At 54.7% G+C, this 26779-nt stretch overlaps 1 protein-coding gene across 1 annotated transcript; it reads left to right on the top strand.

Annotated features, from left to right (window-relative positions):
- On the top strand, window positions 1-25499 carry LOC101399876 (myosin-6). Its single transcript, XM_087423479.1, has 37 exons — window positions 1-210; window positions 1471-1614; window positions 1865-2021; window positions 2119-2146; window positions 2430-2541; window positions 2834-2926; window positions 3615-3678; window positions 3931-4029; window positions 4538-4641; window positions 4729-4867; window positions 6372-6640; window positions 6925-7095; window positions 8256-8565; window positions 9394-9464; window positions 9745-9832; window positions 10482-10599; window positions 10746-10869; window positions 11153-11289; window positions 12749-13004; window positions 13140-13382; window positions 13532-13708; window positions 13994-14139; window positions 14413-14503; window positions 16861-17250; window positions 17624-17750; window positions 17841-17959; window positions 18336-18532; window positions 19068-19251; window positions 19403-19568; window positions 19670-19794; window positions 20745-21053; window positions 21308-21511; window positions 22403-22528; window positions 22738-23013; window positions 24120-24215; window positions 24930-25064; window positions 25429-25499. The coding sequence occupies exons 1-37, from the start codon at window positions 10-12 to the stop codon at window positions 25450-25452; spliced, it is 5820 nt and encodes a 1939-aa protein (XP_087279605.1). The 5' UTR covers window positions 1-9; the 3' UTR covers window positions 25453-25499.
- Window positions 25500-26779: the final 1280 nt, after the last annotated feature.

Below are 26779 nucleotides of genomic sequence, written 5' to 3' on the forward strand. Positions count from 1 at the left end.
AGCAACAAGATGACCGACTCCCAGATGGCTGATTTTGGGGCGGCGGCCCAGTACCTCCGCAAATCAGAGAAGGAGCGTCTGGAGGCCCAGACCCGGCCCTTCGACATCCGCACTGAGTGCTTCGTGCCCGATGACAAGGAGGAGTTTGTCAAGGCCAAGATCCTGTCCCGGGAGGGGGGCAAGGTCACTGCTGAGACTGAGAGTGGCAAGGTGTGTGGGGCACAGCGCCGAGGGAGGGGAGGGAAAGTTTGGGGGGAAGGGTGCAGGGGTGGAGCCACTTACAGTGGGAACTGAGGAGCCCTGGAGAAGAGCCAAAGCCATCGAAGGTGCAGGACGTGCCCCCCTCAAAAAGCCTAGCATCTGAGTGGGAACTCGGACCTTTCTCAGCTGGACCTGAGCAGGCGCACCAGGGCACCAGCCCAAGGATGCACACCCCTTGCCAGAGAGGAGGTTGGCGGGGGCCTCAGCTGTTTTCCTCCTCAGAGGGGCCTTGCACATAAAGAGGCACAGACAGAGTGTCAAATGGAGCTCCCTTCTCACACTTGTATCCCACCTCTCTGTGCCTCAGTTTCCTCCACGGACCGACTCTCCCAAATCGCCCTCAGCCAAGCCAAAAGCAAACTCTTAGACCCAGATGGACACAAAGAGTGGGAACTCCTGACCTGAACACTCAGTCCTGGGCTGGTGACTGGCACTCAGAGGTCCCCGGCCCCCGGTCCCTCACGCCAGCCTTGAGAATCGCCACTGGTCACCAGCAGTGGCTCAGAACCGCTTGCCTCGCACACACACTGACTGAATGTTGTGTCCCTTGGAGGAGTGAAATAACAGGCCACAACCCGCTGGGGGCTTCGACTCTGATCCCAGCTCTGCCACTGGCTGGCCACTGTGCCAACAGTGCATTTAATTATTTCAAGCCACAGCTTCCTCCACTATAAAAAAATTCTAGAATACCTACCCACAGGAACTAATGATGTCAGGGCATAGCAAACTCTGTGGCACCAATCAAACCACACCGACAATGACCGATGGGGAGTGGAGGGTAGTAGGGAGAGGTGTTTTTCCAGTAGGGGCAAAGGTTTGCCCTAAAGCACTGCCCCCAAGAGGCAGCCTCTGGTCAGGGTAAGATGTGTGTATACAGATGGGAGAGCTGCCAGCCCCTCTGAGTTTGCCCCTAGACACTTGATGCAGAGACTGAAAGGTGATGCCCACGGTTACACAGTCTGGGATACTAACAAGACAGGGACAGTCCCTAGGATGGGAGAGACAGTGGATGGGTAAGTCATTTGGGGAAAGTGTCCTGGAGGAGCTATGGGGTAGGGCCGGGCACTGGTCACAGAAGAGCTGGGGAGCAAGGCAGGGGTGGGGGCTGTGTTCTGGGAGGAGGTAAGTGGGCGAGGCTGGCAAGCCAGACCAGCAAGGTCCTGGTGGGAGTGTGGTCATCCTGACCGACTGCCCATGCTTCCTCCCCAGACTGTGACCGTGAAGGAGGACCAGGTGTTGCAGCAGAACCCTCCCAAGTTCGACAAGATCGAGGACATGGCCATGCTGACCTTCCTGCATGAGCCTGCGGTGCTGTACAACCTCAAGGAGCGCTATGCGGCCTGGATGATCTACGTGAGTGTGTCCTGCACACCGCAGGGAGCCCGGGCTGGACAGAGACCAAAGCAGGCCAGGGAACTCTCTCAAGGGGAGGGAGTTGGAACATTCCCAAGGGACTCAGGTTCCCCCCACCCCTCCCTGCCCCTGGTCAGCTGCAGAAAGAGAGGAGCCACCTGGGGTGACGAGGGACTCTCCTGCCTGCAGCCAGCACCTGTCCCGGGCTCTCCCCTCCAGTTTCTCATGCCTGCCCTGTCTCCTGATCCAGACCTACTCGGGCCTCTTCTGCGTCACTGTCAACCCCTACAAGTGGCTGCCGGTATACAACGCGGAGGTGGTGGCCGCCTACCGGGGCAAGAAGAGGAGTGAGGCGCCGCCCCACATCTTCTCCATCTCCGACAATGCCTACCAGTACATGCTGACAGGTGAGCCCGCCAGCCATGACCTGCGCCCCCCCAGCCCCTTAACTATGGACCTGGGCCCTCAGCCCTGACCCATTGCCTCTCCTCTTTTCTCTTCCAGATCGGGAGAACCAGTCCATCCTCATCACGTGAGTGAGCGCCGTCACCCAGAGAGGGGCTTGGGGGAGACCTAGGCTGATTCCTGGGGGTGCAGAGAGGAGGAAAGGTTTAAGGCTGTGGTTGCAAGGAGTAGGAGTGCTTGGCTCTCAGAGGAGTGCCGGAGTGACCAATGAGGACAGGCCAATTTTGCAGGGAGCTGGGCCCCGGGGGAGGAGGTCAAATTGCTGGGACTCTCGGGGAGGAGGGTCCATGCTGAGCTCCGAATGAGGAACAGTGGGAATCTGGGTTCTGATCAGTCCCCATTGCCTCCAGTGGAGAATCCGGGGCAGGGAAGACTGTGAACACAAAACGTGTCATCCAGTACTTTGCCAGCATCGCAGCCATAGGTGACCGTGGCAAGAAGGACAATGTCAATGCAAACAAGGTGAGGGGTGGGCCACAGGCTCAGCAGAGACAGTCTGGGGACATCCTGACCAGGTGATCCCTAGCCCTGTCCTGGGGAGAGGTGGGGACAGCACCACTGAGCCCAGTACTGAGGACCTTCTTGGCGAGAGACACACTCTGAGGTCCAAATATGGCCCTTTGGAGCCTCAGACCCACCAGCAGTCCATCCAGCCCCACCCCCATTCCCCAGGACCAGAGCAGCCCCCTGCCCTCCCCACCACCACCTGGAGGTGGACAGAAGATGAACCCCTTCAGCTCTGCTCCCTTCGCAGGGCACCCTGGAGGACCAGATCATCCAGGCCAACCCCGCCCTGGAGGCCTTCGGCAACGCCAAGACCGTCCGGAACGACAACTCCTCCCGCTTCGTGAGTGCCCTTGACCGCTGCCAACTGGCCTCATCCGGCCTTGACAAAAAAAGGGGGGTGCTGTTTTGCCGACAGTCAGCACATCCAGTGGATTGTACTTTATTTGGCTTTGGGATATCAATGAGCGCGCACACACACACACACACACACACACTCCAAACCCTCCCGACTCAGCCTGGCTCCATGAGTTCTGGGAACCCAAGAAAAGAGACCCTCAGTCACCACAGCTGTTCCATAGCCAAGTAATGGAGCTGATTTCAGTCACTTTCTAGAATTTTCCTTATGACTGTTACACAATGGAAGTGGGAAGAGAGCATAGGCACTGGAGCCAATTCCCTGGCTTTCCACTTGCCCAGCAAGCCCCCACACCTCTCTGAGCCCCAGTTCCTTCATCTGTGAAACAGAGGTAGTAATATCTACTTGCTGTTTATTGGGAGGATTATATAAAATCCTTTTGGAAGTACAAACAGGAGGTGTTCTATCTGTGTTCATCCTGTGCCCTGTGTCTGCTCGGAGAGCCCTGCTGGTGTGTGGGGATAGGCATCCTTTCCCTGTTTGTCTCATACTAAACTGGGACACCAAATAGGTCATTCACATTTCCAGGGCACTCTGGGTTGCATTGAGGTCCAAGATCCCCATTCTGTCCCTTCTGTCCAGTGCCCTCACTCTTTGTCACATCCGCCCCCAGGGGAAATTCATCAGGATCCACTTCGGAGCCACTGGCAAGTTGGCTTCTGCAGACATAGAGACCTGTGAGTACGCAGGGAGCCCTGCCTGCCCTCCGGATCCCCACCCCTGCCTTCTTCCCCAGCTGGACGGCCCTATGTCATCATTTGCCCTCCATCCTCTTTGCCTACACTGGCCTCCTGGCTTTAGGATTCTTTTTTCTTTAAACCGTGTCTTTTCCCCTGGCTCTCTCTATCTTGCTGTAGGAAATTTTGTCCCCTGATCTCCACGCTTTGCTGGATCTTCTCTCTTTTCTTCCTCCCCCCTCCTCACCTTAGATCTCCTGGAGAAGTCCCGGGTGATCTTCCAGCTGAAGGCTGAGAGGAACTACCACATCTTCTACCAGATCCTGTCCAACAAGAAGCCAGAGCTGCTGGGTGAGCTGGGTCGATGCCCCTGCTGCCCCACAGCCCACGCCAAGCCCGTCTGTGTGCAGGGCAGGCGCCCTCCTCGTCTCCCTGCCTCCCCTGCACACCTTCCTCCCTGCATCTGCTCAGTGCCTTTCTCTTCCTTCCCCACCTTGGACCTGCCTGCGGCTCCCCTTGGCTCCCTTTCCACCCTTCCTTGTCGTGTTTCTTCTCCTCCTGCCTGTAGATTTCCTCCTTCTCCTCATTATTTGCCTCCTCTCCTCCCAGGTGTTATTCCCCCACTACCCTCCCTCTTCCTTTTAGCCCAGGACCTTGGTTCTTCCCTCCTTGGGTCCCCCCACCTCCTCCTACCTTTTCATTTCTTTTGGATTATTTCCTTCATCTTGGCTGACTCTCCTCCTCTCTCTCTGCTTCTGATCCTCTCCTCCCTTCCCCCTGCCCCTCTCCCGACCCCTCTCTGCCCATCCCCCACCCTCTCCTGCCCCCTTGTCCCCTGCCCTGCCCCTTGCCTGGACAGACATGCTCCTGGTCACCAACAACCCCTACGACTACGCCTTCGTGTCTCAGGGAGAGGTGTCTGTGGCCTCCATCGACGACTCCGAGGAGCTCATGGCCACGGATGTGAGTGAAGAGGCAATGTGAGGGCTCCCGAGGGCTCCTGGGCCACCCGCTCCAACCACCCTCCTTGCCTCTCTCGCCCTGTCCCAGAGCGCCTTTGACGTGCTGGGCTTCACTCCTGAGGAGAAAGCTGGCATGTACAAGCTGACGGGCGCCATCATGCACTACGGAAACATGAAGTTCAAGCAGAAGCAGCGGGAGGAGCAGGCTGAGCCAGATGGCACGGAAGGTTCGAGGGGCAGGAGGCAGGGGCTGGAAAGGCCTGAGGTGCCAGGTTTACCTGTCGGGCCAAAGGCAGTCCACTGGGAGCAGGGTCCCCCATGCTACATCCAGAACAGGGGCCTTTCAACAATTCTTAAAGAGTTAGGTTTCCAGCTGGGTTGTCAGGACCATGACAGAGACAGTGGGAAGAAACCAGAAGTGTGAGAAGCAGGTGGTCAGGGGGTGGTGCCTCTTCCCAGGGGCGGGCTCTTCCCCCACCCGGCCCCATCGGGCCCTGCCTCCAGGCTTTCTCCTCCCTTGGAGCCTAGCCAGGCCTCTGGCCACCCATTTTCTCGTGACAGGCTGGCTCCCGGAGGACCTGAGGCTTATGGGGTGGGTGGGTGGTGTGAGGGCTGGGGAGGTGCGGGGACAAGGGAGAGGTGGGCAGAGAGGGGGCCCCCACAATCCCATCAACTTCTCAACTCCAGCTGCACCAACCAGAAGTGAGTTGGAGATTTTTCCTCCTGTGCCCAAGACTCACCCAGCCCAGGAAAGCACAGACCCTGAGCTCTGAACATCCCCATCACTAATGCAGGGTAGAAAGCTGCCCAGCCCTTGGGTGAGCCCCTGGCAGGCTCTCTACCATGTTCTGTTTGGGAGGAGCAGCTCAGGGGTCAGGACACAGCTCAGGGCATTGCTATGTTGCCCACCTCACTGGGCCTCAGTTTCCTCCTCAGTGAAATGGAGCTACAGTCCTTCCCAGCTGGGGCTGTTGCAAGAATCTTTTAAGAAGGAGATGCAAAGGTGTGAACAGTGCTAGACAAATGCTCAAGAACATTCCTCTTGACTTACCTTTAAGGACCGCTTCTCTCTGTGTCTGTCCAGATCAAAATGCCAAGCCTGGGTTTCGTGATAGCATGTCACGTTATCACAAAACTCTTGAAATTAAACCAAATGAATTCCCTTTAAATAGAGATGGTATGTTGGATGGCACGTTTGGAGAGCTGGAGTTGCGAGGGGGGTGGCTGTCCAACATGCTGTTAGGAACCTTGATTTCCCAGCCAGTCAAACTGGTGGACACGTGCATTGAGCGTAGAGCGTTCTTGGTCCTGAGCTACGTCCTGGGTTGGGGAACAAAAGGAGGCAGGGAGCAGAGCACAGCTGGTCCCATCAACTAGTCTCTGCCCTGGAGAGACGAGAGGCTGCAGTGAGGGCAGGCTTACAGCAATGCTGGTGAAGGACCTGGTCCAGAGACACTCAGCAGACGTAAAGATGGAGGCTAGAGGAGCTGTGTGTGGTGGGAGGCCCTGGGCTGATGAAGAGGCCTGGGTTCCAGCCTGACTCGGGTGCACACTGGCTGTGTGACCCTGGGCACAAGGCGACCCTGAGCAAGTTTTGTGCTGGTCCGGGCCTTGATTTGCAACTCTTTAATGAGAGGGGTTTGGACGTAAGCCATCCGAAAGGCTCTGGCCCTGGGACGGGGAAGGAGGGTCTGTTGAAAGTGCCTCCTTACTCCTTTCCTTCTCCAACAGACGCCGACAAGTCCGCCTACCTCATGGGGCTGAACTCAGCTGACCTGCTCAAGGGGCTGTGCCACCCTCGGGTGAAAGTAGGCAACGAGTACGTGACCAAGGGACAGAATGTCCAGCAGGTGTACTACTCCATCGGGGCCCTGGGCAAGGCAGTGTACGAGAAGATGTTCAACTGGATGGTGACCCGGATCAACGCCACCCTGGAAACCAAGCAGCCACGGCAGTACTTCATAGGAGTCCTGGACATCGCTGGCTTCGAGATCTTTGATGTGAGTGGGGGCAGCCCTGGGGGTGGGAGAACAATAACTCACTCATTCGCACATGTAACAACCTTTGTAGAGCCAGCTGTAGGCCAGGCACAGGAAAGGCAGTGGGGTTCAGCAGTGACGGAGGCAGTCATTGTCCTGACTTCAGGGGGGCTCTCCCTCCCTGTCTTGACATGGGAGGGGACCAGCCACACCTCTTGCTGGGCTCGGGCACAGCCCTGGGCTGACCCCATTGGCTACTCGGACCCCTGCCTACCTGACAACTCCCGCCCTCACTCCCCCTGCAGTTCAACAGCTTTGAGCAGCTCTGCATCAACTTCACCAACGAGAAGCTGCAGCAGTTCTTCAACCACCACATGTTCGTGCTGGAGCAGGAGGAGTACAAGAAGGAGGGCATTGAGTGGGAGTTCATCGACTTCGGCATGGACCTGCAGGCCTGCATCGACCTCATCGAGAAGGTGCTGCCTCAGCCCCACCACCTGTGTCCCCGGCCCCTACCATCCCAGACAAAGTGGCAGCCCATCCCTTCTACACCCAAGAAACTAGCGTCCCCAGAATCCCCAACCTCTCTCCAGGCTCAGCTTCCACCCGCTGTGAGGTCACGGGCTACACAGGACAAGCCCCTTCCTTTTCTCTCCAGGACCTGAGACCTTGTCCTGTAGGGTGGTTACCTCCCAGTGTCTTAAGAGGGGGATGTAGTGAAGGAGATGACTCCTGGTCCCTCTAACACCCATGAGAAGGGTCATTCATGGGAAGATCCTAGGCTGAAACTAGAGACATTGGCTTCCCATCCTCTTCCTGTTTGCTGGGAATAAGCCCATCTTCAGCTGCTCTTGTCTGTGGACCAGAGGAGGTAGCACAGAGCTGGCGGGAGGCTCCCGGTGCTGACTTGCTCTCAGAGGGCCTTTGCACATTACTGAAACAGCCAGAGCCCAGAGTAACTGACCATCACCCAGCCCAGCCACTGCCCTTCAGAAAACGGGAGCTTCCCACAAGCTTTGGGTGGTGATCCAGGGCGCTGCTCTTCCAGAGGCTTCAGAGTCCCCTGAAACTGTATGGAAAAGAGCATGTGGGGGTGGGTGTGGGTGTGTGTGTACACTTGCATTTTTCTGGAGAAGGAGTCTTTGGCATCATTAAATTCTCAATATGATTCTTCCCCCAAGAAAAGTCAAGAACCACCACACTTTCTGAACAGCAAGATGTTGTACAGAACCATCCCTTGAAGAATTGTTACCATCATACAGACACAGGTCTTAGCTGCCCTGCAGTCTGGCACCTCTGACATACATCTGTCCCTGCCCTCACCCCACTCAGGGGCAGGGAGCCATCCAGGAAGAAGGGGCTGTGCTGTGAAGCCACTGGGGCCTTGTAGAATGATTGGGAGTACAAGGCTCTTTGCTGGGTTCACTGGGGCAGAAAGAGGTTATATAGGCCAGATCTGAATGTAATTGGATTTAGGTTAATTCCAGGAGCATTGGCTACCTATATTGGGACAAGAGGCTCTCTGTGGCCTGTCAGCTACACTGGGCTGTAGTCTTTCCTTTCTCGGATGGTGGGGCTCTGGAAGCCTGGGAGTGCGCTCAGTGATGCTCTCTCTATTTCCCCACCCTGCTCTCAGCCCATGGGCATCATGTCCATCCTGGAGGAAGAGTGCATGTTCCCCAAGGCCACCGACATGACCTTCAAGGCCAAGCTGTACGACAACCACCTGGGAAAGTCCCACAACTTCCAAAAGCCACGCAATGTCAAGGGGAAGCCGGAAGCCCACTTCTCCCTGATCCACTATGCTGGCACCGTGGACTACAACATCCTGGGCTGGCTGGAGAAGAACAAAGACCCCCTCAATGAGACTGTGGTGGGCTTGTACCAGAAGTCCTCCCTCAAGCTCATGGCCACACTCTTCGCCACGTATACTTCCGCCGATGCTGGTAAGAGGGCAGCCCCTGCACTAGGCCAGAGCACTTTTGGAGGTGCAACAGGCCAGGGTCCCACTGCTTCAAAGCACTTGAGTCTAGAGTCAGGAGGAAGCCTGCTGACCCGGGATGGGGGTCAGGAGGTCCCACAGCAGTCCATCTGGACCCCTTCTGTGAAAGCGCCGTTTTCCACTTGGTATTATGGGTATTGGTGTATGTGTCACATATCTCCTCAAGACTGTGAGCAACTGGAGGTCAGTGAGTTGGCAAGTGCGTCTCTGTACCAGGCGCAGCATAGCGCCGTGCCTGCAGGAGGTCTCAGTAAATGCTGAGAGGATCGCTGAAGAAATGGTAGAACAGATGAGCCTCTAGGTCAGAGAAGGAAGAGAAAAGATGTGGACTGAAAGAAAGAGGATGAAGTACAAGAAGAAAAGTAGAAAGTGGAAAGATTAAGAATAAAGGTGGGGTTAAGCGAGAGTGAGGGAAGAACATCCATGTTATTTCAATGCCTGCTCTGTGGCAAGTGCTGGTCAGGGACCTTACATGCTGGATCTTATCCGATCTTCTTCACACCATTTAGAGGTACTTCCTATCCTCCTCATGGGAAAACTGAGACATGGAGAGTAAATCATGGCAAGTGCTGGTCAGGGACCTTACATGCTGGATCTTATCCGATCTTCTTCACACCATTTAGAGGTACTTCCTATCCTCCTCATGGGAAAACTGAGACATGGAGAGTGAATCATGGCAAGTCACCCAGCCAGTGAGCCGCAGAGCCCTGCACCTGCCCAAGGGCTCCTCCATCTTCAAGCTCTTGTTCATCCTTCCTTCTCTTGTTATTAGGGGATAGCAGTAAAAGCAAAGGAGGCAAGAAAAAGGGCTCATCCTTTCAGACGGTGTCGGCCCTCCACCGGGTAAGAAGGGCCTAGAGATGCCAGCAGACCTGTGATGGGTAGGCCTAGCCCTTTGGCTGCACCACCCTAACCTGATGCTCTGAGTTTGGGGAGGAAAGAAGCTAGAGCTACGTGGTCATTTTTGGCATGTAAACTCTGCACAAGTCTGAGCTCATGTCATAAATTATGTCAGCTCCCTGTCCTTTGGAGGGTGCTGGTGACAGGCGTCTGGGGCCCAGGGCTCAGGAACAAAAATGACGGTCCCTATGGCTCCTGACTTCCCACTCTCGTCCACCCCCAGGAGAATCTGAACAAGCTGATGACCAACCTGAGGACCACCCACCCTCACTTTGTGCGCTGTATTATCCCCAATGAGACAAAGTCTCCAGGTGAGCCCCAGACTCGGGCAGGCCCACTGCTGGAGTGGCACTGCTGCAGGGACAGGGCCTTCTAAGTTGTCCTCATCACCCGCCACGGCGCCCTCCAAGCCACATTATTCTCCTCCTGTCCCCCATGAGGTCTCACAAATTACCTCACCCCCCCACCCCACCCCCAGTGCTACCTAACAGTTGGAATGTGTAACTCAGGATAGTGAGTAAGCACTTTGATGGATGTTACCTCACAAGTGCCCTTCAACCCCCAATGAGACATATAAGCATTGTTTATCCCTTTTTGATTGATAAGAAGATGGAGGCTCAGGGGCCTGGGTTCCAGGGCTGGCTGTGTTCTGATCAGCTGAGTGAACTTGGTCAAGTCCCTTAACCCCTCTGGGCTCAGTTTATTCTCTAGAAAATGGGGTACATCTTCCCTGGCTACTGCCTATATAGGCATAAACCATATAAAATTAAGAATGTGAAAGCCTTTTGGTTACTCTTAAAAGTATGGCTAGAAAAAAGTGAAAAAAATAAAGGATCATTATTAACTGACTTGCTGAGGTTTTCAGCTAATAAGTAGCAGAGCCAGGATCGGAACCCAGAACTTTTGGCTCTTAGTCCAGTGCTGTCCCTCCACACCCCTCTCCTCTCCCTCCTGCTGCAGGGGTGATGGAAAACCCCCTGGTCATGCACCAGCTGCGCTGCAACGGCGTGCTGGAGGGCATCCGCATCTGCAGGAAGGGCTTCCCCAACCGCATCCTCTACGGGGACTTCCGGCAGAGGTGGGTACCACGGCACCCCAGGGCTCAGGGAACAGCGGGAGCTTGGGTGGCCTTGGTGGGGAGGGGAGTCCGCAGGTTGCCCCAAACCCTGTGGGCAGAGCAGATCAGCACAGAACATGGGTGACTCCGGGCACCTCCCTCCCCAGGTATCGCATCCTGAACCCAGCGGCCATCCCCGAGGGCCAGTTCATTGACAGCAGGAAAGGGACAGAGAAACTACTGGGCTCCCTGGACATTGACCACAACCAGTACAAGTTTGGCCATACTAAGGTGAGTCTAGAGCCCCATGGGGTGTATTCGCAGGACGTGCGGCCATGTTGAGTGGGGCAGCTGGGAGTTCAGAAGGCAGACCTCTGATTCCTGGCTTCGCCTTCCAACCCAAGAGCTGGACCCCAGGCTTCCCTTCTGTTGTCTTTCACATTTCACTCTTAGGTCTAGGATGCACAGGTGATGGGTCCCCTGAGAGCTCAACCAGGGTCTCCCGCCCTCTTCCTCCACCCTGGCTACCGTTCTCTGAGGCTGCGGCCCCTTGGGCTCTACTCTTTGCCCACAGGTGTTCTTCAAGGCGGGGCTGCTGGGGCTGCTGGAGGAGATGCGGGACGAGAGGCTGAGCCGCATCATCACCCGCATCCAGGCCCAGTCCCGGGGCCAGCTCATGCGCATCGAGTTCAAGAAGATCTTGGAGCGCAGGTGAGACGTGAAGGAAAGAGAGAGGGGCTCCCAGAGATGTGAGAGGCAGACAAGCAGTGCCAACTAGCATGGGTCAGAAGACCAGAGTTCAAGTCCTGACTCCACCACTTACCAGCTGGCCTGGGCAAGTGACTTTACCACTCTGGGTCCTATTTTGAATTCTTAAAAAATAAAATTCCCATAGGGAAATGCAAGTTAAGACTGATGAGATACCATTTTAAAACACTAGGTTTACAAAAATTAAGAAATCTGACCTACTGCTTACGGGTGTGTAAATTAGTGCAACCTCTTTGGAAAAGAATTTATCATCTTTTTTTTTTTTAATTTTATTTATTTATTCCCCCAAAGCCCCAGTAGATAGTTGTATGTCATAGCTGCACATCCCTCTAGTTGCTGCATGTGGGACGTGGCCTCAGTATGGCCAGAGAAGCGGCACGTCAGTGCGCGCCCGGGATCCGAACCCGGGCCGCCAGCAGCAGAGTGTGCACACTCAACCGCTAAGCCACGGGGCAAGCCCAAGAATTTATCATCTTTTAAAGATGAACAATTGCATACTTTTTGATTCCTCTCCTGAGTACCTTCCCACAGCAAAACTCCTACACGTGTACAACATGGGATGAAAGAGGATCTTCATAGTAGCACTGGTCAAAATAGCAAAGACCTGGAAACAACCCAAATTCCACCCACAGAGGGACGGGTAAATGGTAGGATAGTCGTTCAGTGGAATAATGTAAAGCAATGAAAGGAGGGAACTACAACTACCTGGTATAATATAAAAGCATATTGTTGAGCAAACTAAAGCAAGTTACAGAAGCTATCCACATAGTGTGATGCAATTTTTATAAAGTTCAGAAATAATTAAAAAAATAGCTACATATTGTTTAAAGATATATACATATATGGTTAAAGTATTTTTTGAAAAAGCTAGGAAATGAAAAACACAAGATTCAGGGTAGTGGCTGCTTCTGGGGGCACCAGGAAAGGAGAGCGGGAGGAGCAGGCAGGTAGAACCAGTGCTGGCAATGCTCTAGTTCTTGTCTGAGTGATACGTTCACAGATGGTAGTTTTGTTTCATGCTTCATAACTTACATACATATTATAGACATTCTTATATGTAAAATATCACAATTTTTAACATATTTGAGGTTCTTATGAGATTAGAAACACTGAACACAGTAGACATGCTATAACTGGCAGCTTCCATTACTACTAACACCCCAGTATGGAAGATATAAACTGCCCTTTTGTTGAACTGATCAATTAATAAGTATTTATTGAGCAATTCCATGTTCAATGTGGTAAGGTTGGGGTGGGGTGCATGTCAAGGCTACAAGACAGGGCTCCTGCCCTCAGATGCCTATAAACTTGCTCAGACGGACTGGGAGCCGAATGCAGTTGCCCCATGACTGGGAAGAGCTCATACATAGCGCTCCTCCCCACCTGCATGTTTCCTTGCCAGGGATGCCCTGCTGGTAATCCAGTGGAACATTCGGGCCTTCATGGGGGTCAAGAACTGGCCCTGGATGAAGCTCTACTTTAAGATCAAGCCACTGCTAAAGAGCGCAGAGACAGAGAAGGAGATGGCCACCATGAAGGAGGAGTTTGGGCGCATCAAAGAGACGCTGGAGAAGTCCGAGGCTCGCCGCAAGGAGCTGGAGGAGAAGATGGTGTCCCTGCTGCAGGAGAAGAACGACCTACAGCTCCAAGTGCAGGCGGTGAGACCACGTGATTGTCTCTTCATTTCTCCTCTCCCACCCCCTAGAGTATAGCCCATCTCATCACCAGGGAGTAAGACCCTGGATCTCTCCTCTCTGTAATCATCAGCTCTCCTCTTTCTCCTCTTCTTCCAGGAACAAGACAACCTCAATGATGCGGAGGAGCGCTGCGACCAGCTGATCAAGAACAAGATCCAGCTGGAGGCCAAGGTGAAGGAGATGACTGAGAGGCTGGAGGACGAGGAGGAGATGAACGCTGAGCTCACTGCCAAGAAGCGCAAGCTGGAAGACGAATGCTCTGAGCTCAAGAAGGACATTGATGACCTGGAGCTGACACTGGCCAAGGTGGAGAAGGAGAAGCATGCAACAGAGAACAAGGTGAGGGCAGCTGCTTCTAGCTCCAGCCCAGGTCTTTTCAGGATTCCCAGACTAGAGTGTGGTCCTGCTCCTTGGCATTGGAGGTCCCCATAGGTGTCTCCAGGCTAGTGACCTTTGAACCTAAAAGGAATAGGGTTCTTGGTTGGCAGGTGAAGAACCTGACAGAGGAGATGGCTGGGCTAGATGAAATCATTGCCAAGCTGACCAAGGAGAAGAAGGCTCTGCAAGAGGCCCACCAGCAGGCCCTGGATGACCTTCAGGCTGAAGAGGACAAGGTCAACACCCTGACCAAGTCTAAGGTCAAGCTGGAGCAGCAGGTGGATGATGTGAGTAATAAGAACCATGCTCCATCTCTCTCAGGTCAGGATTTTGCAGGCAACACCAATGGCCAAGGAGTTCCTGATCCTTAGAACTAACCTCTATGACCCCTATGGCCTTTTTGCTCTCTGCAGTTCCTCCCTGAACTGGGTCTCTGAATTCTTTGTGCTTGCAGAGATTTCTCTGCTGGCTTGACTTCCAATCCCACTGGACTGAGCTTAGAAGGGAGCAGAAGAGCATGCACTGTGGAACTCAGGTTTTCTACACCCCGTTCATTTTCTTCTCTCCACCAGCTGGAGGGATCCCTGGAGCAGGAGAAGAAAGTACGCATGGACCTGGAGCGAGCAAAGCGGAAGCTGGAGGGCGACCTGAAGCTGACCCAGGAGAGCATCATGGACCTGGAGAACGACAAGCTGCAGTTGGAAGAAAAGCTCAAGAAGTAGGAGCCTGCAGTGGCCAGGAGGGGCTAATGGAGGAACCTGCCCTGAGAGTTAAAGCACAGGGTGCTGCCCCCCCCCACCCCCACCTTGGCTGTGGTTGCCCTGGGCACAGTGGGAACAAGAGGTCAATTACAGCCCTCCACCTTCACCCTCGGGGCGGAGCAGGGCAGGGGCGGGGGTGGAGGGTGTGGTATGGGTGATAGCTTGCCAAGGCAAGAGAAGACATGGGTGTAGAGGAAGGAAGACCACCTGTCACTCCCCTTCTCCTCCAGGAAGGAGTTTGAAATTAATCAGCAGAACAGTAAGATTGAGGATGAGCAGGCACTGGCCCTTCAGCTGCAGAAGAAACTGAAGGAAAACCAGGTGAAATTCCTCCCGGGCACTCAATTGTCCTGAGGCGGCTGAGGCTGCAGGAGCTGCTTAGGGTTCTAGACGGCATATGGAAAGCCAGGCCACCCCAGAGATCCCACCGGCCCTGACTCACAGGCACTTAGGAACACCCCCCTCCCCCCATTAGGGCAATAATGTCTTATTTCAGCAATGCTATTTTGGGGGGAACTCATACCTACTGAAAGGGCTTCTTTTTCTTTTCTTTTATTTTTTTTATAATTTTATTTATTTATTTTTTCCCCCAAAGCCCCAGTAGATAGTTGTATGTCATAGCTGCACATCCTTATAGTTGCTGTATGTGGGACGCGGCCTCAGCATGGCCAGAGAAGTGGTGCGTCGGTGCGCGCCCGGGATCGAACCTGGGCCGCAAGCAGCAGAGCACGCACACTTAACCGCTAAGCCACGGGGCTGGCCCAAAGGCTTCTTTTTCTGAACTGTGCTCTGCCTCAGGGGTTTTCTGCTCTGGGACAAACACTAGGGTTCGAATCTCCTCTAACCCTTCCTTTGACACTTCTCTTCCCTGCATGGGACTGAGAAAGACCTTCCTGGAGCACCATCCTCTAGGGTGCTCTGTTCATACTCTTCCCAGGTACTGACCCAGCCACTAACCCAGGCTGAGACCCCATGTAGCACCCATGATTAAGTCAACTCCCACAACCTTGAGCGACTCACTTCCCCTCCCTGAGCCGCAGATTCTCTTCTCATCTGTGAAATGGGACTAATAACCCCTGCCTTACAGAGGACCAGAGGAGATAATGTGTAGGAAACCGCTTTGTCAACTAGGAAGCTCTGTATAAATGTCGTTGTAATATAATCCACGTTAGAGAAGTCAGCCAGCCACTAGCAAGAAGGTGTTCCTTTGTCTTCCCCATGGCTTTCTCCTCCCACTGCAGAAGGAGATTAAATTAACAGCCATAGTCTCCCTTACCTTTAATGCACCCTAAATTTTCATGTGCTTTTGGTCCTGTGTTTGTCAGAAGAGCCCTGGACACAAGGAAGGCAGGTACTGTCATCCCCATTTCAAATCTGCAGAAGCTGCATGGCCAGGTCTGGACATAGTGATCCCAAGGGCAACAGGCACTCAGCTACTGGGGGCAGGGCCTTATCCTGTCATTTTCGGGTCAGACTGCAGCTGGTGAAGAGAGCTGATCTACCCTCAGCATTTGGGGCCCATGGCCCAGTCTACAAGTGATGCATGAACACAGTTCTACTTCTCTGGGGGCTGCTCAGGGGCTGGTCTTCCTTCAGTGATAATTTGCCCTCCCATCTTGTTGGGTGCCCCTTCTGTGTTTTAGCCAGAATATTAGGACATCCCCAGGTTCTTCTACCTGGCACTGGGCAGCTTGGACTCTTGGACCCAGAACAATACTACTGTTATCTCCCTCAGGCCTTGGCCATGGGCTGTGGCTCCTCCTTCTTCTTGTCCAAGCTCTTGCACACAGTCCCACCTTCTCCATCCCAGGAGCAAAGGCATGGTGGTCGTCTCTCTCCTGCTCCCAGGACCACCCCAACACATTCCGTTATCACTGTCCACAACCACAGATGAAGGGAGCCCACGCATCCTCCCCGTGGCTCCTGGCTAGTCAGACAACAGATCAAAACGGTAGATGGGACTTTCTCCCAAGGTAGCCACGGCCAAGGCTAAGGCCAGAAAAATGAGGTAGAGGATGATGTAGAGGCGAGCACCCTGCTAGCACTTGCCTGGGCTGGAAGGGAACAATCAAGCTGGAACCCAGCCCTGGGCATCAATAAAGCAAGCTGTGGAGAGTGAGGAATATGGTTGACTGGACTTTGTGGTTAACTCTGAAGATTACAAAAGTTTTTGATCGTTTTGAGGCATATTGTTGCAAATATTTGTAAAATACAAGCACCCGCTTTCCTGCCTTATGGTTTGCAGAGCAGAGCCTAGTGAATCTGTGGAATCTTTGAGTTTCGGGATCTCATGGGATCCCAAGATCCTCCTCTGAACGCAGATTCTCAGGATTCAGGGCTGCAGAGTCTCAGACTGGGTCCGAGATGCCTCTGAGAAGTGCCTTGAAGATTTGGCTTCAACCAAATTCCTATTGATGGCTATGCAGTATAAGATGTTTAGCAGCATCCCTGGCCTCTGCCCACTAGATGCCAGTAGCAACACCCCCTCCTCAAGTCGTGACAATCAAAAATGTCTCCAGACATTGCCAACCATCCCCTGGGGCACAAAATTTGCCTGTTTGAGAACTACTGCTCTACAGAACCTGAGTGCTTGGGCCAGGTGTCTTCTAGAGCCCTGAGAGGGGGCTCCAAGGGAAGGTTCCAGGAGGTGGGTCTGAGACCTTTGTGTCTGCGCCCAGGCACGCATTGAGGAGCTGGAAGAGGAGCTGGAAGCCGAGCGCACCGCCAGGGCCAAGGTAGAGAAGCTGCGCTCAGACCTGTCCCGGGAGCTGGAGGAGATCAGCGAGCGGCTGGAGGAGGCCGGCGGGGCCACGTCCGTGCAGATCGAGATGAACAAGAAGCGCGAGGCTGAGTTCCAGAAGATGAGGCGGGACCTGGAGGAGGCCACGCTGCAGCACGAGGCCACCGCGGCGGCCCTGCGCAAGAAGCACGCTGACAGCGTGGCCGAGCTGGGCGAGCAGATCGACAACCTGCAGCGCGTGAAGCAGAAGCTGGAGAAGGAGAAGAGTGAGTTCAAGCTGGAGCTGGACGATGTCACCTCCAACATGGAGCAGATCATCAAGGCCAAGGTGGGCTGCCCGCTCACCTCTCCTCACTCTCTTCTCCTTCACAGCCTCACAGTGTGCCTTCCTTCACTTTCTCTAGCTGCCATCCCTCTCAACATTCTCAATCCCCTCATCACCCTTTGCTCTCTCTCTCCCTCTCTCCCTTGCCCCTCCCTCACCCTCCACCCAGTCCCCATCTCCTCACCATCCCTCCCTTCTTTAATGCATGTGCCCTCTTCAGATTGTGCCCCTCCAGCACCACCCCATTTCACCCCCTGCCCTCTGTGCTCTCCCCACCTTGGCCCTTCTTTCCTTCATCTGGTCGACCCAGTCCCTTCTCCCTGACAACTCCAGCCCCTCCCGCATTCACCCTTCCTGTGTCCCTTCCTGCCTGAAGGCAAACCTGGAGAAGATGTCCCGGACGCTGGAGGACCAGGCCAATGAGTATCGCACGAAGCTGGAAGAGGCCCAACGTTCCCTCAGTGACTTCACCACCCAGCGAGCCAAGCTGCAGACCGAGAATGGTGGGTGCCCCTAACCAGCCCTGCACCTGCCCCAGATAGGGCATTGGTTGCCCTCTTCTGTGGCCCACAAACCCTCAATCCCACTTCCAGGTGAGCTGTCCCGGCAACTGGAGGAAAAGGAGGCACTGATCTCCCAGCTGACCCGAGGCAAGCTCTCCTATACCCAGCAGCTGGAGGACCTCAAGAGGCAGCTGGAAGAGGAGGGCAAGGTGAGGCCCAGCTAGGGGGCAATAGGATGGGCTTGATGGTGGCCCTGGGGCCATTAATGTCAATGCCAGAAATGGAGCCTGGAGGCTGGAGAGAGGCCTCTGTAATGGAAAGACCTCCAATCTAGGTTCTTCTAAGCTTCAGCTAAGCCATACCCAGAAGTCATCTAAAGCCTCTTTTCTTATGTGTAAGGAGGTTGGATGGGCAAGCTAGGAAGCCACTCCAAAACGTTGAGATTCCACCTCAGCCCTCACCCTGCATGAGGCTGGGGCCAGGGTGAAGTTTGTAGACATGAAAAGGACCTGGAGAATTGGGAGAGGGCATTCCCTCCCATCTTCCAGGGAGCTGAGCCCAACGCCTGGTGCCCGCCTTCCCCAGGCAAAGAACGCCCTGGCCCACGCACTGCAGTCGGCCCGGCATGACTGTGACCTGCTGCGGGAGCAGTACGAGGAGGAGATAGAGGCCAAGGCTGAGCTGCAGCGCGTCCTGTCCAAGGCCAACTCAGAGGTGGCCCAGTGGAGGACTAAGTACGAGACGGATGCCATCCAGAGGACCGAGGAGCTCGAGGAGGCCAAGTGAGTCCCGGGCAGCCCTCACCCTAATTCTGAGAGAAGAAGGAGCAAGAGGACCTGGAGTGGGGCAGGCAGAGTGGGCATGGGAAGATTCGAGGTGGGAGAGAGAAGGGTGAGAGAGACATGGTGGGTGACAGAGGTGCTCGAAAGGGAGTCTGGATCCTGCGCTCTGAGTGAACTCTGCTGGCCCTGACTCACTTCCTGTGACGGGCGAGCTTTTGGCCCGGGTTATACCTGATGCTCACGTATAAGACGAGCAAAAAGCTTGTTGGTCAGAGGAGCTATCGACGATCAGCCTGGGTGGGGAAAGGTGGGGTCTGCCACACAGATGCTGCTCATGTCGGGAGGAAACTCTGTTCTAGGCACCCGCAGCCTTGACTCCCTCGAGGGTGGGATTCCCCGGCCTGAAGGGCTGCTCAGCGTCCCAAGGAGCTGTGGGGAGGGGCCTCTCATCTGGTAGTCCAGGGGAGGGGGGTGGTCCCAAGGCCCTGCTGTTCCCAGGTGGAGTCACATACACACACCCAACCGCCCCGGACAGGAAGAAGCTGGCCCAGCGGCTGCAGGATGCCGAGGAGGCCGTGGAGGCTGTCAACGCCAAGTGCTCATCTCTGGAGAAGACCAAGCACCGGCTGCAGAATGAGATCGAGGACCTGATGGTGGACGTGGAGCGCTCCAACGCGGCCGCCGCCGCCCTGGACAAGAAGCAGAGGAACTTCGACAAGGTGGGCTGGGGTTGGGGGCCGCAGCCAGGGGGCAGAGGAGGGGGCCGGTGTCCTCCAAGGAGGACGTTCCGTGGGGGGAGGAGGCTGAGCCCAGATGAGGGGCCTGGGCAGGCTGGGGCTGCGGGCTCGCAGTGAGCCCGTCTGTCCGCAGATCCTGGCCGAGTGGAAGCAGAAGTTCGAGGAGTCACAGTCGGAGCTGGAGTCCTCGCAGAAGGAGGCGCGCTCCCTCAGCACGGAGCTCTTCAAGCTCAAGAACGCCTACGAGGAGTCCCTGGAGCACCTGGAGACCTTCAAGCGGGAGAACAAGAACCTCCAGGGTGCGCTGGGGCCCGAGAGCCCGGGGAGGGGTGAGGCAGGGAGGGCCACACTGGGGCAGGGAAAAGACAGGCTTTGAGCTTTCTGGCCCCCTGACCCCCAGAGGAGATCTTGGACCTGACTGAGCAGCTGGCAGAAGGAGGAAAGACTGTGCACGAGCTGGAGAAGATCCGCAAGCAGCTGGAGGCGGAGAAACTGGAGCTGCAGTCGGCCCTGGAGGAGGCCGAGGTGAGGGCCTGGCTCTGCCCACACCCCTGCCTAGAACCCTCCCCTGCCCACCCCCACTACTGTCTCTGACTCCCCAACTCTCCCTCACCTGGGGGTGACCTTAACCCCAAGAAAAAAATCTATTAGCTCTTTATTCTTAATCCAAGGTTGTCTACCCACTCCCCACTACCCGGGACCACCTCCAAAGCCAAGGTCTGCACAAAGGGAAACGTCACAGTCTGATCATAGGCCATAGGTTTTGTTTCCCACTAGGTTTATAAAGTTGCAATCTGGCCATCACCATAACCCTTCACAGTGGGTGGGAACATGGGCTCCACAGTCAAAGAGGCCTGAGTTTGAAACTTGGCTTCTGGACCTCCACAGTGTCATTGCGCAAGTTCCTTAACCTCTCTGTGCCTCAGTTTTCTCATCTGTAAAGTGGAATTAATTGTACAAACCTCATAAGATTTTAGGCATGATTATTATGAAGATTAAATGAGGTAACACTCTTAAACACTTAATATATATTAGCTATTGTTACTATTCATTTTTAAGAACCTAGGGATAGTCCTGCGTTTAGGGATTTCTAACTTGTTTCACTAAAGGGTAAGGGACTTGGGAAACAAGTCCCTTCAAGATAAAGCTTTGAATGTGTGGTTATAAAATCCCCTCCCTTCTCTGCGATATTTTAGATGGGTCAGGAAGTCACGCAATGTTGGTGCTGGAGGGTCTTGGCAATTATGAGGTCCAAACACTTTCCTTGACAGAGGAAGCCCATGGCATCCAGCACTTCCTCCCCACAGCACCCAGGTGGGCTGGGAGGCAGGTCCCACCTCCCTGTCTCTTCCCAGCTCCTCCTCTCCAGGCCATATCCTGGCTGACACCCTGTATCCTCTCAGCCTCCCTCACCTGCCCCTGGCCCCGTGCCCTGACTGCCTGCCTCAGACCCTCTCTCCCCGCCCCTCTCCCAGGCCTCCCTGGAGCACGAGGAGGGCAAGATCCTCCGGGCCCAGCTGGAGTTCAACCAGATCAAGGCAGAGATCGAGCGGAAGCTGGCAGAGAAGGACGAGGAGATGGAGCAGGCCAAGCGCAACCACCTGCGGGTGGTGGACTCACTACAGACCTCCCTGGACGCAGAGACGCGCAGCCGCAATGAGGCGCTGCGGGTGAAGAAGAAGATGGAGGGCGACCTCAACGAGATGGAGATCCAGCTCAGCCATGCCAATCGCATGGCTGCCGAGGCCCAGAAGCAAGTCAAGAGCCTCCAGAGCTTACTGAAGGTACATGGAGACTCTTGGAAGCAGAAAGTCACCTCACCCAGAGAAGGGACTGGCCTCCACATGGCCCAGTCAGGCGGTGGTGTCCCCTCACTGCATCAGATCCCTCCTGCCCCTGGGCCGTTGCAGAGACAACCCACAGGCCCCTCCTGAACCACCGCAACGGGCTCTCCACCAGCATCCAGTTTGGCATTAACAGTCTTCTGATGGGCCCAGAGGCCGGTTCCCTCTCTCATGCCCATCCTCCTGATCCACAGGACACCCAGATCCAGCTGGATGACGCAGTCCGTGCCAATGATGACCTGAAGGAGAACATCGCCATCGTGGAGCGGCGCAACACCCTGCTGCAGTCTGAGCTGGAGGAGCTGCGGGCTGTGGTGGAGCAGACGGAGCGGTCTCGGAAGCTGGCTGAGCAGGAGCTGATCGAGACCAGCGAGCGGGTGCAGCTGCTGCACTCCCAGGTGAGGAGGTCAGGGGCTACCACGAGATAACCTGCTGAGTGGCAGAGCTCAGGACATCTATAGATGTTCTGAACCAGCTGCTCTGAGTGAGCGTGTCCAACCAGCATTGCAAATTATTTCATCTCTTGGGCCAACTCTCATCTGTTAGTTGTGGCTGCAGGAGCCACCACCTTGAGAAGGGGGAGTCTACACTTAAAAGCTAAGAGTGTCATGATTGATTGGTGATGCCTGCCAAAGTCACAAATCTGGAAGTAGTGGACTGCACGCTGTTATTCAATATCCTTGATCTAGAAGACAGCCTCCAGCTTGCTCTGTAAAAATGGGACTTTGGGACTTTAAAGAAGCATGATCTGCATTTACTTGCAAACCAAATTCTCGATAGAACATTTTTCTGCAATCGCATCCACACTGTTTTCAGCTACACTCTGCAATGAGTTTTTGTGCCCATCTATTGCAGCACCCTGGGGAGTTTTGTTCCATAATCTAGTATATGTGGGAATGACATCCTCCACTGACCCGGTCCTCTCCTCCTTACTCCACTACAGTTTTTCTGTAACTATAATCATTTCCAGGATATTGTCCTGGTAAAAAAAACTTGGTCCCATTTTCCTTGGAATATTTTCATGTTCCTGCATAGAAATGTTACTAAAGTGCTCAGGAGAACTACAGACCCTTTCTGCTTCAAGTCTTTCTTCAGAGCTGAGTAATTTTAGATATAACATCTAGAACATATCTATTTGCATAGGGAAAAGGGAAAGCAGGTACAAAACAAGGAATCTACTAAAAGCAAGACTTATTTTTTAAAAATGACCAGTTTTAAATCTCTTTGGATAAAGGGGTAGAATCAGGTGACAAAGTGTATGTTGGAGAATTTTCTCTGCTTATATCTAGAACACCAGCCTCATCAACCAGAAGAAGAAGATGGAGTCGGATCTGACCCAGCTCCAGTCAGAAGTGGAGGAGGCAGTGCAGGAGTGCAGGAACGCTGAGGAGAAGGCCAAGAAGGCCATCACGGACGTGAGTGACCGCTCACCTCCTCGCCTCCCCTAACGATACGAACCAGGGCTCCGGGCCCAGGCCAGGCCACTGTGCTGTAATGACAAGTTGACTGCAGTTCCATGGGTTTGAGGGCCTCTGGGAGCAAACGCCAGGACAGGAAAGAGGTGATCCGTGAGGGAGAAGAGGCCCTGAGCCCCTGTTCTTTTATACCTCTCTCCTGCCCACAGGCCGCCATGATGGCGGAGGAGCTAAAGAAGGAGCAGGACACCAGCGCCCACCTGGAGCGCATGAAGAAGAACATGGAGCAGACCATTAAGGACCTGCAGCACCGGCTGGACGAGGCCGAGCAGATCGCCCTCAAGGGCGGCAAGAAGCAGCTGCAGAAGCTGGAGGCCCGGGTGCGGGAGCTGGAGAACGAGCTGGAGGTCGAGCAGAAGCGCAACGCCGAGTCCATCAAGGGCATGAGGAAGAGCGAGCGGCGCATCAAGGAGCTCACCTACCAGGTGCGGGCGATCAGGAGTGAATGTGAAAGCGCTTCCGTAGCCCCACCTCCTGGCCCACATGGGCCCATGCAGAGCCACTTTCCAGGAATGCCACCCAGCCCTCCTGGCACCTGCTCCTTGAGAAGCTGTCTTTAGATTAATTTTCTTTCACATTCTCTGGAGTCAGTTGGGCTGGAGGCCATGAATTTTTCTAGCGAATGGAGAATCTACTTCTATCTCCTGAAAGCTCTTTTAACCAGCATTTCCCCAGGGTTTTAATAACCTGAAGTGCTACCATGAAGGCTTCAGACAGTCCAAGGAATCTTTCCACATTCTACCAGCCTGAGAGGGAAGGACATTGTGTGGCAATTTAGGGATAAAAGTCAAGGATGGGAAAAGATTCAGATCTTCCATGGAACTTCTGGGAAGACAGATAGAATGCCTTAAAGAAAGAAGATCCTAGAATGTTCTAAGACCTCCATCTGCATAGCTCAGAGCTTTTGCCCTTGACCTGTCATTTTCACAGTTTGCCTGAGAAGGAAAGACAGAGAAAGAGGGTCCATTTGACAGCCGGATATGAGAAGCACAGGAAGGAGATGCAGATGTATTGTAGACAGATGTGGAAATGGCATCTGAGCACATACGATAATGTGAAGATAGGACTGATCAAGTGACATTGGAGCCAGTGATCCTGGTGCCCAAAATCTGGCCCAATACAATATATTAGAACATTGGGCTATGATAGATTAGAATGATCTGGACTATGACAATACCCCTTCTTTCTGCGTTCCTCATCGTTCCTCTCTTGTCACTCTAGAACCAGGCCAAGAGCATCTATGTCCCCTTGTTATCAGAGGAAGGAATTCCATTTGGTTCTGAGCCCCTCCCTATACTTCCAGCTTTAGAGCTGCAGCCCTCATTGCTTTTTAGATCCTGGGCTGAGGACCTTGGCCCTTTGACCTACAAGGGCATCAGAGATGGACTCTTCACCACCATCTCTTTGACCAGGCCCATTGGAGGGAGGGGCAGCTAAGGCATGGGGAGGAGAGTGGAAAGGTGAGGGAGGGAAGGATGATAGCACTCACTCCTCCCCAAAACTGGCTTCTCCTGACCCCCCTCACCCCCAGACGGAGGAGGACAGGAAGAACCTGCTGCGGCTGCAGGACCTGGTGGACAAGCTGCAGCTGAAGGTCAAGGCCTACAAGCGCCAGGCCGAGGAGGCGGTGAGTTCATGGTCTTCTCCACTCTTTCATCAACACACCTCCTATGTGTGAGAACCAACGAGCGTCTGCCCCTGCGTGCGGCCTGGCCAAGGGGTTTGCTATTCACTTTACCTCTCAAACATTTGTTACACATATCCAGTGGGCTCAGAGCTGTGTCAGGCACTCTGAGTTAACAAAAGCAAAGCTTATTTGACTCAGGACCTGCCCACAAGCTGCTTATAATCCGTACACCAATGAGCCCTAGAGAAGGTGGCCTAGCTGCTAATGCAGGACACGGGGCCAGCCAGTGCTGAAGGCTGGAAGGTGGCAGTGGAATTGGGCCTGGAAGGGGACCTGACCGCAAGTAGGGCAGTGGGGAGGACATCTGGGTGGGCAGAAAAGTGTGGATGTGAGGCATTGATGAGGACACCTATGCAGGAAACCCGGGGGTCAGGGAGCGTCTACTGGAGTCGGACAGAGAGCTGGACAGGTGCAGTGAAGCTGGATTCCGAGGGGGACTGGACCAGGCAGCGGGATTCATCTTGGGCAGCGGGTGGCCGTGAGGAATTCTGAGTGCAAGATGAGTTGAGGAGGGTGTCAAGCCAGGAGCAGGATACCCTTGACGAGGCTGTTGCATGAAGATAGGTGAGGGGTGAGAGCATTGAGCCCCTGGTTCAGGGACAGGGAGTCCCCCCGACCCCCCCATCACCTCCTCTGCTCCCCCGGACCCCGCAGGAGGAGCAGGCCAACACCAACCTGTCCAAGTTCCGCAAGGTGCAGCATGAGCTGGATGAGGCCGAGGAGCGGGCGGACATCGCCGAGTCCCAGGTCAACAAGTTGCGGGCCAAGAGCCGCGACATCGGGGCCAAGGTGGGTCCCCCCCAACCCCAGGCCTGGCTAGTGGCCCCCACGGCAGCATACCCCCTGACATCAGTGCCCCCCGAGCGGACACTCCTTACCCTATATTTGGACAGCCCTGCGGGGCCCACAGCACACAGACCTGATAACCCCCCTTCTGCTCAGAGCAGCCCCTACAGACTGGAACCTCTGCAGAAAGCCTAGTCCTACCCCACCAAACCACAAGGACCCCTAAATGGGACCCCAAGACCCCAGAGACCAGAACCTTTCCCCATAAAGTCATCTCCATTAGGCCTCTGAAAGCCCTAGAGATTCCTCGCCATGCCCTTCCTCCCTCTTGTCAGCTGCCCCCTCACACCTCTTATTCCTTTCTCAGCAAAAGATGCACGACGAGGAGTGATGCTGCCTCTGGAACCTCGCTCTTGCTAACCTACAATAAACACAAGTACCAGACGCTGCCTGGGCCCCTGTCCTTCCTGCCGGCCAGCCAGGAGCTGTCCTGAAGCTCCCGGGAGGAGGGGGGCCCCCCCCGTATCAGAGCTGTGGGAGCCAAGGCATCCCACATCCATAGAGGAGGAAACCCAGGTCCAGAGGAGGGAGGTGTCCCTCCTGAGGGGGCACAGCCATGGGTCCCAGTTCCTCTCAGTCACTCACACAAGGGAGGGAGGGAGAAGTTTCAAAAGTGGAGAAAACAAAGATACAGAAGGGTGGGCAGTTCCAGCCACTGGGAGACAGGTTTTTAGAGCTGAAGCTGCCCACCCGCCCCCCTCAACTCTGAGGCTGCAGGGGAGAAAGGAGTCCTGGGACACCCGTTCCCTCCAAAATGAATTTCCCACTGACATCAGGAGAGGCTCAGGGCTGCCTGGGGGTGGAGGTACAGATAAAGGGGTTGGTCCCATTCTGGTCAGCCCCTAGAAGTAACTCACAGGGAGTCTCCCTCCCCGTGATCCCCAGGTGCAGTCAGCTGGGGCCTGGCTCTGACCTAGCCTCTGTGGGTCAGCACCTCACCATGAGGGCATCCTGAGACTCAGGCCAGCTACTGCTGAGCCCAAACCCGTATGCAGTGTGGACCGAAGCTGGGCACAGCTTGTCTCATTTTGTCCTCTCACACAGACACAGACAAGCACAGGGGTATGTGCAGTACACACCACAGATTGCACTCTGCTGTCTCTGAGCTCCTGCCAGGAACAGTGTGGCCCCAATCACACAGCTGCTCAGGGGACAGGGCTGGTCCTGACCCCATTCTGCCCCAAGCAAATCCCTGCCCCCTGCTGGGCTTTATGGCCAGGCTCTCCTGACTACCTTCTCATCCTTTCTTCTGGCTTCCCATCTCCTGGACTCCCCTAGCTAAGTTCCTTCTATCCTGCCTCTGAGGCCTTGACCCCACCTCCTCCAAGGTCACCAGTCTTGAGAATGCACTGTGCATAAAGCCCTGAGAACTGTGAGCAGAGACAGAGAAACACAAAACCCAGTTGGTTCTAGCCCTGGAGGGGCTACCAGCCCTGGTGAGGATCCAGGACACGAGGACAAGAGAACAGGAAGTGGATGGCAGGAAAAATCAGACCAGGAGAGACTCATGGTTGTCACCAATGGGAACAGAGCACCACTACCAGAGTTCCAGGGTAGGGTTTGGGGCTGAAGCCCGCATCTGGAAGGAGCCCCCCAGAAGAAGGAAGGTATTTCAGGGCAGGAACACACAGAGAGAGGGGACAGCAAGTCAGCTTAGA

This window comes from Ceratotherium simum, chromosome 3, assembly GCF_057802395.1.
Source record: "Ceratotherium simum simum isolate JZ-2026a chromosome 3, ASM5780239v1, whole genome shotgun sequence".
In the NCBI taxonomy this organism is placed as follows: Eukaryota; Metazoa; Chordata; class Mammalia; order Perissodactyla; family Rhinocerotidae; genus Ceratotherium; species Ceratotherium simum.

Bases quoted from the DNA above. Each gene is read 5' to 3' on its own strand.
- LOC101399876 (XM_087423479.1), top strand. From the start codon at position 10: ATGACCGACTCCCAGATGGCTGATTTTGGGGCGGCGGCCCAGTACCTC. The intron at 13,383-13,531 runs GTGAGGGCAGCT...CTTGGTTGGCAG, and splicing joins AGCATGCAACAGAGAACAAG to GTGAAGAACCTGACAGAGGA. The intron at 17,251-17,623 runs GTGGGCTGCCCG...TCCTGCCTGAAG, and splicing joins AGCAGATCATCAAGGCCAAG to GCAAACCTGGAGAAGATGTC.